Below are 16,075 nucleotides of genomic sequence, written 5' to 3'. Positions count from 1 at the left end.
GTCCATGGCATTGTTTACACCAGTGGTCTAACCCTCCCCCACCTTTCTCCTGTCCTTTGCTATCCACCCCCCAACTCCTCCTACTCACTATTCCCAACAGCTGATTTCCAAGAAAGAAAGGGATCATTCGGAAGACATGGTTAGCAGATGATATAGAGAAGAGCGATGAAATATATCACACAGTAGCTGGTTTAATCTCTCTTGGCACTTTTCATTTTTATCATTGGGTATGATAGGGCTAGCTTGTTAGCAACTTAGCTAGCTGGCAACCCCGGCTAACGTTATTTAGCTAACGTTAGTGATGTAAAACTGACTTTCGTTGTGTAAAATCAAAAGAGAACTTCCTCGCGCTACGAATTACGCTAGTTGGTTTTTCATTTCGTTTCGTCTACTGAAAGTGTTTTTGGTCAAAGCAAATATATAGGTCACGACAGTCTGCTAGCTAAATACCCGGCTGTCTATATGGGCCATGGAACAGCTGGTTAGCATTCGGGCTAATGCCAGCTAGCTAACGTTCTTCGAATCTGAATTTCATTGACCGACATCTCGAGTTGGAAGAACCGGGCGTTTGCTACCTTTTATTTGGCTACCTCTGCAACTGGTTAGCTATATAATAAGCTAGTGTAATTACTCCGCTAACTATATGCAAACACAGGTGTGTGTACTTTTCGGTTTAGCTAGCTCGTTAGTTAACAACGAGACAAAGGTAGCTATCTGAGCCCGGGCAATAAACTCATGTAGCGCGAGCTGGTAGCCAGGTAATGTAACATAGCATTGTTAGATAAGGGGGGACTTCTTACACATCGTAAAATTAGGCCACAAAACAGAAAGCACAAATGTATTAACAGTGGTAGGCATTGCTTTCCCCAGCCAGACTGATTGATTATGTGATCTCTGGCCAATTAGATTGCGTTTGTGTCGATATAGCTCAGGAATTTCTGGACCCGACAGTGTTTTCGATCACATTGCTGACGTTATATTTTTGGTTTTCTGTCGTGACCTAACGTTACTAAAGCCAATAAGTCACTAAAGCCAATAATGGTGATTCCACGACAATAGTCTAATAGCAAGCTAAATAACACTGCTCCTGTTATTATATAGCTAACAAGATAGCTGCCAACCATATAAGACATGGTTTACATTCTCTGTTGCATGTTCTACAAGCAAGGAACAGAGTCACAATCATGCCTGCATAGAATACTGAAGTCAAGCTCTCGGATCATGTATATGTAATGCATGCAACGCACAAAGCGAGTACATTATTAGTCATAGCTTCAAAACGAACCCTTCTGATAGGGGTTTGAAATAGAATGGCATTCCATGGTACAGGCCTGCAGCAGACAGTATGTGGTAACCTGTTCCCCGGATCTGAGTTGGGGCATAAGTATTTTTGCGTCAACACCTCAACTGGATCCACTTCCACGGGCCTCAGTGCAACACCGAGTCTAACTGGACCCACTGCCCCGGCGGGGACGCCTCGACACCCGACGTCTCTTGGGGGAAGCACCGGTGGCGGGGCCGCTGTACCACAGCCTCATAGTAGTCCTGCCAGTGAAGTGCCAAGCCCTGCTGAGATGGAGCCTGATCGACCTATCGGTTATGGCGCATTTGGTGTGGTCTGGTAAGTTGTGCCATTTCAAATGAGAATGAAGTCTGATTTCCATGTGAGTTTTTGCATGTCTTTTTTCCTTTCCAAAAAGTGTGTGTATCCAACAAGGGAATGAAATAGACATACTGTGTATGGGCATACACGTGCCCTCACAATGGTGACCAGTGCTAACAGACCCCTCCATCTTTCTCCTGCAGGTCAGTGACAGACCCTCGTGACGGGCGTAAGGTAGCCCTGAAGAAGATGCCCAATGTCTTCCAGAACCTAGTCTCCTGTAAGAGGGTCTTCAGAGAGCTGAGGATGCTCTGCTTCTTCAAACACGACAACGTAAGAATGGATAGCAGTACATCTATACACAGGACTGCACAACACACACAGGCTGCGTCCTAAATGGCACCCTATTTCCTATACTCTGGAGTAAGGTGCCATTTTGAGCCATTTTCATACAGTATTGCATCCATAATAGAGGCATAAGACACAGCGATGCGTCTCCCCACTGCTCATTGATATGTTTCCATACAGAGGCTAGCTCTACAAATAGCACTGTGAAGTTAGAGGACGAGAAGTGCCATATCAAATGTCGGCTGTGAACGCTAGATCACTTGCTGAGTGTTGACAAACGGTGGCGATTCAACGTGTACAATCATCAGAAAATGAACACGAAATGACGGCCAACGATAGGAGGGCCACTCACTGCTTTTAACCGTTCGCCTGTCTGTTTTGTCTTTTAGAGCTCTAATCATTAAAACAACGAGAAGGGTGATGATGATGATGTGTGTTTACAGGTGTTGTCAGCGCTGGACATTCTGCAGCCTCCGCAGATCGACTGCTTCGAGGAAATGTATCCTTCACATGCACATTCACGTGCGCACACACACGTGCACACACACACACACACTTGCACACATGACTGTTATGTGTCAGCCATTGTTCACTCGTGCACTTTCTCTGTCTATGTATTATCATGTCCTCCTCCTTTCAAAACAGTCTGAATCTACATAATACATTCTACATCAAGATTAACCTCAACCGAGATGATACCATTAGGGATAGTCTTGTGTTATGAAAGATAGCTACATTTGTAACTTTACTATTGATAGAAAGCTTAATAATCCATCTATGTGCTCCAGCCACACCCTATAGACGTCTGTTGTTTCCTTGACCACGGGCAATGCCTGACTGTAGCTACGTGATCACTGAGCTGATGCAGAGTGACCTCCACAAAGTCATCGTGTCTCCCCAGCCCCTCACCACCGACCACATCAAAGTGTTCCTCTACCAGATCCTCAGAGGTGAGTGGGACAGAGGGAGGAGTAGGGAAAGGCGCAGTGTTGAAAAGGAGTTGGAAGTCAAGGTTAAAGTTTGACTCCTGAGCCCAAAAACAACCCATTTGTGAGTTTACCCCCCTAGCCTTTCTTGGTTTGCAGGTTTAAAGGAGCCAGCTTGTTTTGTGTGATGGAGCCATATTGATGGATTCATGTTGTCATTGACTGCAAACACTGAAGGGGAATTGGCTAGGGGCTATATTTGGACCGTTATGAGTAACAGTGATTCTCCTTCTCTCAGGGCTGAAGTACCTGCATTCTGCTGGCATCCTGCACAGGGACATCAAACCTGGGAACCTGTTAGTCAACAGCAACTGCCTGCTCAAGGTAACTGTGTGTGTGTACACGTTTGTTTAGGCGTGTGTCTGCATGTGTGAATCTGTGTGTGAAAAAGCATGATGCCGGGCACAGAAAAAAATTACTTGGTACAGATCAATGAGTTGAAGAATATAATCTATATACCTTTTGACAAACCTACAAGTGTATTATGCTGTAATTACAGTGGTCAACCTACACTGGGTATACCAAACATTACAAACACCTTCCTAATATTGAGTTGCCCCCCCATACCTTTTGCCCTCAGAACAGACTCAGTTCATCAGGGTATGGACTCTACAAAGTGTTGAATGCATTCCACAACGATGCTGGCCCATGTTGACTCCAATGCTTCCCACAGTTGGCTGGATGTCCTTAGGATGGTCGACCATTCTTGACACACATGGGAAACTGTTCAGTGTGAAAAACCCTTCATCTTAGCAGTTCTTGACACACTGAAACTGTTGCAACTGGCACCTATTACCATACCCTGTTCAAAGGCACTGAAATACACTGCTCAAAAAAATAAAAGGAACACTAAAATAACACATCCTAGATCTGAATGAATGAAATATTCTTATTAAATACTTTTTTCTTTACATAGTTGAATGTGCTGACAAAAAAATCACACACAAATTTATCAACTCATGGAGGTCTGGATTTGGAGTCACACTCAAAATTAAAGTGGAAAACCACACTACAGGCTGATCCAACTTTGATGTAATGTCCTTAAAACAACTCAAAATGAGGCTCAGTAGTGTGTGGCCTCCATGTGCCTGTATGACCTCCCTACAACGCCTGGGCGTGGTCCTGATGAGATGGCGGATGGTCTCCTGAGGCATCTCCTCCCAGACCTGGACTAAAGCATCCGCCAACTCCTGGACAGTCTGTGGTGCAACGTGGCGTTGGTGGATGGAGCGAGACATGATGTCCCAGATGTGCTCAATTGAATTCAGTTCTGGGGAACGGGCGGGCCAGTCCATAGCATCAATGCCTTCCTCTTGCAGGAACAGCTGACAAACTCCAGCCACATGAGGTCTTGCATTGTCTTGCATTAGGAGGAACCCATGGCCAACCGCACCAGCATATGGTCTCACAAGGGGTCTGAGGATCTCATCTCGGTTCTTCTACACTGATTTGAAGTGGATTTAACAAGTCACATCAAAGGTAGTTTTCACCTGGTCAGTCTGTCATGGAAAGAACAGGTGTTCTTAATGTTTTGTATACTCAGTGTATATTATTATCATGTAACTAAATTCCCCCTCTTCCACTCACCTCTCTTTTCTCTCTCCTTCCCTCTCTCTCGCTCAGATCTGTGACTTTGGGCTGGCCCGTGTGGAGGAGCCGGACCAGTCTCGTCACATGACCCAGGAGGTGGTGACTCAGTACTACCGGGCTCCTGAGGTGCTGATGGGCAGCCGCCATTATGGCTCTGCCATAGACGTCTGGTCGGTGGGCTGCATCTTCGCTGAACTACTGGGTCGACGCATCCTGTTCCAGGCCCAGAGCCCCATACAACAGGTAGGGCTGTTGCGGTAACCGTATTACCGACACATCGGCGGTCACGAGTCATGAAGGCAGTCGAATTCCATGTGACCGTTTGGTCACGGGAGTTAGGCTTCTCCAAGCTCTGATGCTGTTGATGGTCATTAGTAGCCTACCAAACTTGCTAACTGCCTGGTACTCAGCACTCTATTGTCCCTCTAATCACTCTGACATCAATGCAAATGTAATTGAAAATCTAATCAAACACTTCATGAGAGCCCATGAGCTCCTGTTGCGCAACATTGATGGCCTCTAATAAAAAGAGGATCCCATCCGCTTTCTATAGGCTAGGCCTACTATATTATTTATTTCTCAACTTTCCTAATATTAAGCCAATTGCTTATCTTTGGCTGCCATGAAAATGAACCATGGGAAAAGTGTCCGCCATTCGCTATTTAAGTGCATAGATGCCATGTATTTCCCCCCCTGCCCCTGTTTCGATACAAACAGTACCAATCAGAAGTTTGCACTCACCTACTCATTCCAGGGTTTTTCTTCTTTTTTTTTTTACTATTTTCTACATTGGAGAATAATAAGACATCAAAACTATGACATAACACGTATGGAATAATGTAGTAACCCAAAAAGTGTTAAACAAATCAAAAATATATTTTAGATTCTTCAAAGTAGCCACCTGGAATCAAACCAGGGTCAGTAAGACTGAGATGCAGTGTCTTCGACCGCTGCGCCACTTGGGAGCCCTTTGTATTCGATCCTATTTAAGATGTTGCTGTTTGCCTTGTTGACAGCTTTGCACACTTGGTATTCTCTCAACCAGCTTCATGGAGAATGCTTCTTATTGGTGTCCTTTCGTAGTGGTTTCTTTGCAGCAATTTGACCATGAAGGCCTGATTCACACAGTTTCCTCTGAACAGTTGTTGAGATGTGGCTGTTACTTGAACTCTGAAGCATTTATTTGCGCTGCAATTTCTGACGCTGGTAACTCCTAATGAACTTATCCTCTGCGGCAGAGGTAACTCTGGGTCTTCCATTTCTGTGGCGGTCCTCAGGAGAGCCAGTTTCATCATAGCGCTTGATAATCATAGCGCTTGGTAGTTTTTACGACTGCACTTGAAGAAACTTTCAAAGTTCTTGACATTTTCTGGATTGACTTATCTTCATGTCTTAAAGTAATGACTACCTCATGAAGCTGGTTGAGAGAATGCCAAGAGTGTGCAAAGCTGTCAAGGCCTAGGGTGGCTACTTTGAAGTATCTCATATATAAAATATATATTTAAACAAATCTCACTTTTTTTGGTTCCTACATGATTCCATGTGTGTTATTTCATAGTTTTGATGTCTTCACTATTATTCTATGATGTAGAAAATAGTAAAAAATAAAGAAACTCTTGAATGAGTAGGTGTCTAAACTTTTGACTGGTACTGTATATTATTTAATATATGTAAAGACAAGATTTAATTAAGAATAGTCTGATGGGTGACAATATTATTATCACTTGTGAATTATATATTATCACTTGTGAATGATGCGACTTTTTCTAATCATAGTCGCACACCTCATGTAGCTTAGCACCTAGGCCTATATGTTTTGATAAGGTTTGTGTCGCAACTAAAGTGGCTAAATAACTTCTTAAAATTAAGCACATTAATTAATTTTACAAGGGGTGTGGAGCCTAACTGGCATACATAAAAGCATTACATGCATAATCGCATTTGCGGTCAGCCACATTGAGTCAAACATGATTATTATTATTTATTTATTTTAAATTTTACCCCCTTTCCCCAATTTGTGGTATCCAATCGCTAGTAATTACTATCTTGTCTCATCGCTACAACTCCCGTACGGGCTCGGGAGAGACGAAGGTCGAAAGCCATGCTTCCTCCGAAGCACAACTCAACCAAGCCGCACTGCTTCTTAACACAGCGTGCCTCCAACCCGGAAGCCAGCCGCACCAATGTGTCGGAGGAAACACCGTGTACCTGGCCCCCTTGGCGCACTGCGCTCGGCCCGCCACAGGAGTCGCTGGAGCGCGATGAGACAAGGATATCCCTACCGGTCAAACCCTCCCTAACCCGGACGACGCTATGCCAATTGTGCGTCGCCCCATGGACCTCCCGGTCGCGGCCGGCTGCGACAGAGCCTGGGCGCGAACCCAGAGACTCTGGTGGCGCAGCTAGCACTGCGATGCAGTGCCCAAGACCACTGCGCCACCCGGGAGGCCCCAAACATGATTATTTGTATGTATTTCTCACACGAATAGAATAGTTTTGTACTATGGGGGTATAGCAGATTTGCATAGGCTAGTGCTTTTGTTGTTCGTTAGGGCTTCTCAACTTATTGGCTGACAAAATAAATGTGGACAGTTCTTCCACTATCTTTAATATGCACTTCGGAATTGGATAAGGACGTGCGCAGTTGCGTCCCCGATGTGTCGGTCTTCACTTGTAGCCTGTGAGAAAGTCCCGATCACGTGATGGAGAGCAATGTGAGTGATGCAATGTGAGGTGCATCGGTGCAAGTAGCACTCAGGGAGAAGGGCACAACGCAGCACTCCGGGCCAAGGGCACAACTTCCACTGGCCACTAAAGGCATGGATTCTTTTAGGGTGTATTACGGCCAAACAAAGGGGATGCCGCTGTGGAATTTTAGGCATTATTAAGTGCTTGTCAAGTTGTGAATGAGAGACTGATGAAGTGTGTATAGCCCGTGGAAAAAACTATGGAGCTCATTCCTTTTTTCTAGCAACTTTTTTCAAATCATCATTATTTGCATCATGCAGCCTTGCAATGTATTAAAAATCTAAATATTTAGCCCAACGTTTTTAGAACAACTAAAGTTACATTTAATAACTCTAAATTAAACATAGGAGTATATTGCTTTGTTAACCGCTCAACACAGAGTAGTTTTAATGTGTGGGTACTCCCTCAAATCGTTTGGAGAAAATATCCTTTCTATTTCATTCAGCTTTGTTCAATTGTATTCATAATATAAAATAATGCCACGGAATTCTAAGCAAATTTTGTCTGCTAAATGAACTAGTGTAGCCTACAGCCATTTGGCATAGCCAGATCAGGACCTAACATAAGGGCAACTCGAGTATGCTATTCTGTTCTTCTGAAATAGACAACGTATCATGCTTCTTTAGACCTGTCTAAAATAAATAATTGATTTCTTGTGAAGGTGTAGGCTATATTACATGGATTTCTAAACCTTTTAAAATGTAGATGCTCCAAAGATCTGCATCAGTGGCTTGTGTGGAAGCCAGGAGATGCGAAATGTGTTTGTTAATTAATGGTCAATTACCGTGAGACCGACAGTTCTTTGCTTGACAGTCACCGGCTGACTACATTTTGTGACCGCCACAGCCCTAGTAGAGGGGTGGGGGGCACAGAACCCGGAAGGAGGGAAAGCCATCTAAAGGTGTAATCTGTCTGGGCAATTTTTAAAAACTTTTATCTAACAATTAATAATCAAGTAATGTATCGAATTTTTGGCACTTGTGGATGGTCGGTTTTTATTTATTTAGGTTTGTTGTCAAATTAAATCTTCTCTCTCTCCCCTCACTCACTATTCTCTCCCTCTATACCTCAGTTGGATCTGATCACTGATCTGCTGGGTACCCCTCCTCTCTCTGCCATGGCATCTGCCTGTGAGGGGGCAAGAGCTCACATCCTGAGAGGACCTCACAAACCGGTACTACCCCCTCACTACTCACTAACTGATCTGACCTTTATTTTGTATTACTATGAGACAGATGTGGTCAAATATTGCCCTACTTGCACTTTACAAATGAAAACACCTTACTTCCAACTAGGGTTGTTACTGTGACCATATCACCACACCTGCGGTCACGAGTCATGACTGCAATCAAATTCCACGTGACTGTTTAGTCACGATAACTAGTCTTCTCCAAAACTGCGCTCTGCTGCCGCTGATGGTCATCAGTAGCCTACCGAACTTGCTAACTGCACTTATTGTTCTTCTAATCACTCTGACGTCAATGCAAATGCACTCAAAAATCAAATCGAACACTTCATGGGAGCACATGAACATTTCTATAGGCTATGCAATTGCGTGAGAAAATAGAGTTTTGAAGGCCTCTATTAAAACGACGAGGGAGGATCCCATCAGATTTCTGTAGGCTAAGTCTACTATTTATTTCTCAACTTTCCTAATATTAAGCACATTGCTTCACTTTACAACAGGACTATGGCCTACCTGGCTGGTATGAAAATGAACTGTGGGAAAAGTGTCCTCCATTTGTTGTTTGTGCATATGAGGACATGTATTATTGATTCCCCCCCCCCGCCTCTGTTCCGACGGGTGCATGATAGTCATAGTCACACACCATGTAGCCTAGTCCATAGGCCTATATGTTTTAAGGTTTGTATCACAACTAAAGTGGCCAAATAACTCCAAACCTAGCCTAGGCATAGGACCCCTGGAACACGGTTGGAGAGCCCATAGCCTACAGAGCCTAGTGAAACGTGTTCTTATAAGCCCGGCCGTTGCGCAATCGCGTGTGTAAAGACTTTTGACTGGCCATTATTTAAAAAGGGTCCCAGCTTACTTGTGATGCTATATTTCTTGCTCACTTCTTAAATTGACGCACATTAATCTGCTTTACAAGCGGTGTAGCCCACCTGGCATACATAGACGGCGTGTGAGTTAACTTAGGGGAAGATCATTTCCCCCATTAAAAATGCACCTTTTATATTAAGAGCATTACATGCATAATCGCATTTGCAGACTTATGTAAGAGAGCCTACTTACTATTATAGTCATAATTTAGGCTAACAATAAAACTCAAATCAGTGTTAGCAAAAAATAATGGTCAATGCATGGCAAATCAATGCTTTAGTATCCTATTTTTTATTGTTTTATTTATTTCTCTATATAATTTTGTCAATTCTATTTACTCTCGGGAAAGCTTAGCTTCCCCTAGTCTTATGGACGCGCCACATATTCTTGCATAATAAAACGTAACGTCCATTTGCTATTCATTTGCAGGCAACAGATTACAAGTATTATATTTTTTTGTGGGCCATTCTAAATCAAAAGTAATTCCACACATACACTATATATATACAAAAGTATGTGGACGCCCTTTCAAAATAGTAGATTCGGCTATTTCAGCCAGCTGTTGCTGACAGGTATATAAAATCAAGCACGCTGCCATGCAATCTCCATAGATAAACATTGGTAATAGAATGGCCTTATTGAAGTGCTCAGTGACTTTCAACGTAGCACCATCATAGGATGCCACCTTTCCAACAAGTCAGTTCGTAAAGATTCTGCCCTACTAGAGCTGCCCCAGTCAACTGTAAGTGCTGTTATTGTGAAGTGGAAACGTCTAGGAGCAACAACGGCTCAGCCGCAAAGTGGTTGGCCACACAAGCTCACAGAACAGTCTGTCCTCAGTTGCAACACTCACTACCGACTTCCAAACTGCCTCTGGAAGCAACGTCAGCACAATAACTGCTCTTCGGGAGCATCGTGAAATGGGTTTCCATGGCTGAGAAGCTGCACACAAGCCTAAGATCACCATGCGCAACGCCAAGCATCGGCTGGTGTGTTGTAAAGCTCACCGCATTGGACTCTGGAGCAGTGGAAATGCGTACTCTGGAGTGATGAATCACGCTTCACCATCTGGCAGTCCGGCGGAATAATCTAGGTTTGGCGGATGCCAGGAGAACGGTACCTGCCCCAATGCAGAGTGCCAACTGTAAAGTTTGGTGGGGGAGGAATAATGGTCTAGGGGTGTTTTTCATGTTTCGGGCTATGTCCCTTAGTTCCAGTGAAGGGAAATCTTAACGCTAGAGCATACAATGACATTCTAGACGATTCTGTGCTTCCAACTCTGTGGCAAAAGTTTGGGGAAGGCCCTTCCCTGTTTCAGCATGACAATGCCCCGTGCACAAAGCGAGGTCTATACAGAAATGATTTGTCGAGATCAGTGTGGAAGAACTTCGACCCCATCAAACTTCTTTGGAATGAATTGGAACGCTGACTGCGATCCAGGCCTAATCGCCCAACATCCGTGCCCGACCTCACTAATGCTCTTGTGGCTGAATGGAAGCAAGTCCCTGCAGCAATGTTCCAACATCTAGTGGAAAGAATTCCCAGAAGAGTGGAGGCTGTTATAGCAGCAAAGGGGGGACCAAAACCCATGGTTTTGGAATTAGATTTTTGACGACCAGGTGTCCACATACTTTTGATCATGTAGTGTATATTAGTAGGCTATATGTAAATACCAGATTTAAATGAAGAATAGTCTGATGGATCATAATATTATGAAGTGCTTGTTACATTGTGAATGAGAGACTGATGAAGTATGTGCAGCCTGCGAAAGGAGCAGAGCTCATGCCTTTTCATGCAACTTTTTTCAAATCATCATTGGTCCCATCATGTAGCCTTAGGCTGTATGTTTAGATTTGTAATATATTCAAAGTTTATCACAACAAAAGTTGCATAAATAACTAAACATATAGGAGCACCCGTTTCTTTAACTGCTCAACACAGAATAGCTGCATGTGTCACTCCCTCTGAAATTGTTTGGGGGGGGGGGGGGGATATGCTTTCTATGATATTCAGCTATGTTCAATTGTATTCTTCATACTTTAAAATAATGCCATGGAATTCTAAGCAAATCTTGTCTGCTAAATGAGCTGGTCTAGCCCATAGCCAGATAAGGACTACTCAGAATATGCTATTCTGTTCTTCTGAGTTATGATGTACGCTATATTAAATAGATTTCTTGTACTTTTTGTACTTGGATTGGAGGCTGTGCGTGCAAGCCAGGAGATGCCGAGCGTGAATGTTAATACCCCCCCCCAAAAAAATATTTTGGAAGAAATAGAGAAACGTGCAAGGGTGCCAGAATATTACTGCTCATGGCCCAGTTTCCCAAAGCATCTTGAAAGACTAAGTTCATTGGTGAACTTAGCCTTAGGATGCTTTTGGGAAACCGGGCCCAGATATGATCTATACCCTACCCACAATCCTTATCTAAAACTAGGTGCAGCAGTTCATGAAGTAAAATCTCCCCCCCCACTTCCCCCTCAGCCGTCACTCTCTGTGTTATACATGCTGTCGGACGGGGCGACCCACGAGGCCGTGCACCTGTTGTGTCGTATGCTGGTGTTTGATCCGGTGAGTACAGACAGAAGTCTATAGAGAACTGTCACTCTAAAGGCTTCCTCTTTTTAATGGGGACATTTAAGCAAGAGCTGAAAAATGTAGTTAGCTACAGTAAGGGAGAAAATACAAGATTAGAGGAGGACCAACTTTCTCTCCATGTGTGTGCGACTCAGGCCAAACGGATCTCTGGCAGCGACGCCCTCTCCCACCCCTACCTGGACGAGGGCCGTCTGCGCTACCACACGTGCATGTGCCAGTGCTGCTACTCGGTGCCCAGCGGGCGTGTGTACACGCGGGACTTTGAACCGCCCGCCGACCGCAACTTCAGCCACAGCTACGATAACAGCCTGCTCTCTGTCTGGCAGGGCAAAGGTAGGAGCTATCTGGTGCTCTTCCCTCTACTCCTCTTTCTCGTCAGTTCTCCTCTGTCTGTCTTTTTTCCAACCCGGCTTGTTATTGAAATTGATGGCCTGTTGCGATCTCATTCTCGCAATCTCTCCTCTCTCTCTCGCTCTATCAGAGCTCATCCATCACTTCATATCAGAGCACCAGCAGGGGAAACGAGTGCCGCTGTGCATCAACCCCCAGAGTGCCGCCTTCAAGACCTTCATCAGGTGAGGAACAGCAAGGGAAGGATGGACCAACACAACTAACATACATGCAGCTTAAAATACTGTTTTGCCATGTACTATCTACATCTCTCTTTGTTTATCTTTCTCGATCTCTCTCAGGTCTACTGCGTGGCATTCCTCCAAAGTCTCCAGGAAGGAGGAGAGATGAAGGGGAGTGTCGTTCATGTACAAGAGGAATCGTGGGAAATTCAGTTTGATAAAAAGAACAAGACTTGCTTTGGTCCATATAATAGAGATAGGCTTGGCTTTCTTTGGATGAAGGGGAGGTGTGAATGAAACCGTACGCCAGCCTCTCCGAGAGAAGAACAGTGTCTGTCAGGGGAAATGCTGACTTACTAAAGACTACATTTCCCTTCAATGAAAACTACAGTTCAACTATGAAAACTACTATTGACACTGGTGAAGACTTGACGACACCAACGCTATAGGCATTTCTGAAAACTAAAATGTGCTGCTGAATTTTAAAAAAAAGAATAAAGAAAGAGCGAAGAGTGGCAGAAGAGGAAAATTATTGGAAACATTTATTACAAGAAGAGTTGTAGTTGGTTGTGTTGTGCTCCAACGTGGTTGATGGCGGAGAGACAAAGGAATAGCTGTTTTACTATTTATGTTGAATAATTGTTCTGCTCTGTTAAGTCATTCCAGCCGCGTGCAATGTGATGAAAAGCAATGTGCTCCTGGCGATACCGTACTCTCTTACCTGTGCGCTCAGTGACTTAGGCATGTTAATGTCACATTGATGACCCTACCTTTTATCATTGATTCTATTGATTTGGTTTGATAGTTTCCCTGTACCCATTCTCAATATCTTCAGTAAACTGGTCTTAGATCTGCGCTACAATGCAACCTCTGGCCTTGAGCGTCGCTCCGTGCTACTTGTGAATCTTCCCTCCCAATCTGCCCTTGTCCATAAGACCAAACCATTTCCAAGACAACAAATTGACCGGGTTCTTTGATTGGGTGGGGCCACAGCAGGGGAGGAGCTTCTGGAACTCGAGGTAGATGGAGCCTCGCCCATGTTTTTAAAATCATATTATTTTATATTTTAATTTATCGTTTGATGTAGCTCCTTTGAGTGGCAGTTTGAGCTTGAGCACATGTCGTGCCCATGTACTGAGTAGTCAGCCATTTCGGTGTGTGTGTGCTCACGTGTGTAGAGTTTAAGGGAATGTGCAGTTTTCTACTTCAATGATCTCATTACCTCAAACAGTTGGCGTCAAAAAGGGAACCCAGAGAGAGTCTATTGGGTAAAGTGTACATAGACCCAACTCTACTACTACGTACTGTAACGTGATGTCATTCCTTTGTACTAAATCTCTGTCCTTAACCTCTCTCTGTCACTCCCCTCCTTTCTCCCTCTTGGAGAGAGAGAGGGATGGAGGATGAGGAACAGATGGCAGGAAGAACAGCTTGTTGAAATGTATTGGTGAAATGCTGCTGTGTTTTGGTTTTCCTTTATTGGTTTATTTCCAGTTGAGTTCACGGCTCAGGTGTTCCATTGCAAATACTGTGGACCCGACCACACAAATACACACAGATATTATTCACCAATAACATTGTGCCTCCATTTTTTTTTTTACCCACAAAGAGGAACCGCAAAGCTCTGTGCGCTGAAGCTCTGACTGGAGCTAGTACTAACTAAAATGAGGCTCCTGAAGACGCTGTACTGTGCTTGTTGGCATTGCTGTCATGGCAGTGGTCAGGCCCTTGTCCCGCCACTTGATGGTGCTATTGGCAGTGTAGGCTAGGGGGTGATGGGGATTGCCAAAATGTTTCACTTAAACCTGCATGTGTGTATTTATGATTAAAAAAAGGAAGAGGATTTGGATACAGTGCAATGGGAGTTGTCGCTATGGACAAACCTTCCTTGTGGTGATGTTAATTAGATTTTAGGAAATATTATTTGTTTTAATGTGTTTTTATTTAGTACTGTTTTGTGATGTGATTCATTTAAAAAAAGTTTTTTGGGTTTCACAAGTTGGCTATTGTCTTTAGTAGAGAGCCCAAGCAGGCTGGGTTTTAGAAGAGATCCCCAGGGTCCGTCTCTCTCTCTCTCCCTTACACCCTCCTTTCTTCTCTCTATCCCCCTCACACTGTCCTCTCGTCTCTGTTTGCCTTTATAGCAGGGTCATATTCACTAGGCACCAAAAAGAAAAGACTAAAACTGTGAGGGACTACTTGAACTTGTCCAATAAGAAACTTGATGCAAAATGTTTTCCTACAGTGTGCACTAAGGAATATGACCCAGCTATGCTTGAGGTAGAAGCCAATAAGGACATCTTCCTCATTGGAGGAGCTTCCTCTGGCAGTTAAATAGTTTAAAGCAGCTTTTCATCCTCTCCTTCTTCCCTTTATTGGCACTGACAGGAGAAGACTGGTTAAAGCAATGTAGTAGAGAGAAGCTCAGTTGGGGAGTTGCTTTCACATGTCCAGTTCTCTTCAGGCCAGATCTAGGATCTGTCCCAAATGGCACCCCATTCCCTTTCTAGTGCACTACTTTTGAGGGTCAAAAGTAGTGCACTATATAGGGAATAGGGTGCTGTTTGGGACGTACACCCTACTGAAGGAAAGGAAGCAAGTCTATCCTTCGTTTGTGCCATCAATAGGCACGGGAGAGAGACTACACCTGGGAATGTAGATGTTAGAAAAGCGGGAGAAAAACTGATACTTGTGTTTTTGATTGTTCTGAATATGAAACTGATGTTTTGAAGAAAATGGAAAAAAAATTGTCATGATATTTTAGGAAACGTCTTGTGTTCCCAACAAATACTTGAATTTCTTAAGAAAACAACTAGAGTATAGTAGTGGATGAATAAATGGATAGTCACTGGATAATATTCCTGTATGGTGTCTGTCCGCTTATCAATGGGGAGGGGGCTCAAAGGGCAACGTTACAGTGTACTGTGTCAGGTTGTTGACTTCAGGGCTGCTGTCTCAAATTACTAGTTATTTTTTTGCCTAGTGTTTTAATTTTTGAGGGTTGTATTTTTCTCGCGTTCAGAAAGGTTGGTTGCAATGTTCATTCTCTATGGCAATATTTCAACAGGTTCAATTTCAACGTGTCTGATATTAACTGCCTATTATGTCTATTGCATTATAGCCCTAATATATGATACTGAGATATAATCCGTTTATACATATGACAAGTGTGTATTATCCTTCAGTAAAGTGTTACCCAATTTATCACATTATTATACAGCTTATCAGTTTGAGGTTGACCCAACTGCAGAGGTTGTGCAAATTTAGATTGCTTCTGTATTTTCTATCCATGTGCTAAACGTAATTTCCAAGATCAGACATGTTTAGGGAGATGTAGGCCTATAGACATATTTAAGCACTGTAGGCTGGTTTGTGTAACGGACCCCACTGTTTGTGGAACTTTTACAGTCTTATCTGATTGAGCATAGCTACTTTCATAGTCAAGTTAATAATTCAACCCATGGTTTGACAACTTGCAGTTTGATGTCTTATAAAACTAAAGGACTTTTTCCTAGCCAGCTTGATCTGAAAATGACACAGGTTATTATTAGTCCGTTGCCCTTGAAAA

General features: G+C 43.6%; 1 protein-coding gene across 1 annotated transcript; it reads left to right on the top strand.

Moving 5' to 3' along the window:
- The first annotated feature begins 62 nt into the window (after positions 1-62).
- On the top strand, positions 63-15,365 carry LOC129823341 (serine/threonine-protein kinase NLK2-like). The gene is made up of 11 exons (XM_055882270.1): positions 63-1,621; positions 1,807-1,936; positions 2,395-2,450; positions 2,795-2,901; positions 3,176-3,261; positions 4,561-4,770; positions 8,348-8,449; positions 11,822-11,908; positions 12,070-12,268; positions 12,417-12,510; positions 12,628-15,365. The coding sequence occupies exons 1-11, from the start codon at positions 1,311-1,313 to the stop codon at positions 12,674-12,676; spliced, it is 1,431 nt and encodes a 476-aa protein (XP_055738245.1). The 5' UTR covers positions 63-1,310; the 3' UTR covers positions 12,677-15,365.
- Positions 15,366-16,075: the final 710 nt, after the last annotated feature.

This window comes from Salvelinus fontinalis, chromosome 2 (assembly GCF_029448725.1).
Source record: "Salvelinus fontinalis isolate EN_2023a chromosome 2, ASM2944872v1, whole genome shotgun sequence".
NCBI lineage: Eukaryota > Metazoa > Chordata > Actinopteri > Salmoniformes > Salmonidae > Salvelinus > Salvelinus fontinalis.
Note: the sequence above shows the minus strand (reverse complement) of the source record. Positions and strands in the feature narration are given on the sequence as shown.

Excerpts from the sequence above, each read along its gene's own strand:
- LOC129823341 (XM_055882270.1), top strand. The coding sequence starts at position 1,311 with ATGGCATTCCATGGTACAGGCCTGCAGCAGACAGTATGTGGTAACCTG. Across the intron at positions 2,451-2,794 it reads ATCGACTGCTTCGAGGAAAT|CTACGTGATCACTGAGCTGA; the intron begins GTATCCTTCACA and ends GCCTGACTGTAG. Across the intron at positions 8,450-11,821 it reads TGAGAGGACCTCACAAACCG|CCGTCACTCTCTGTGTTATA; the intron begins GTACTACCCCCT and ends CTTCCCCCTCAG.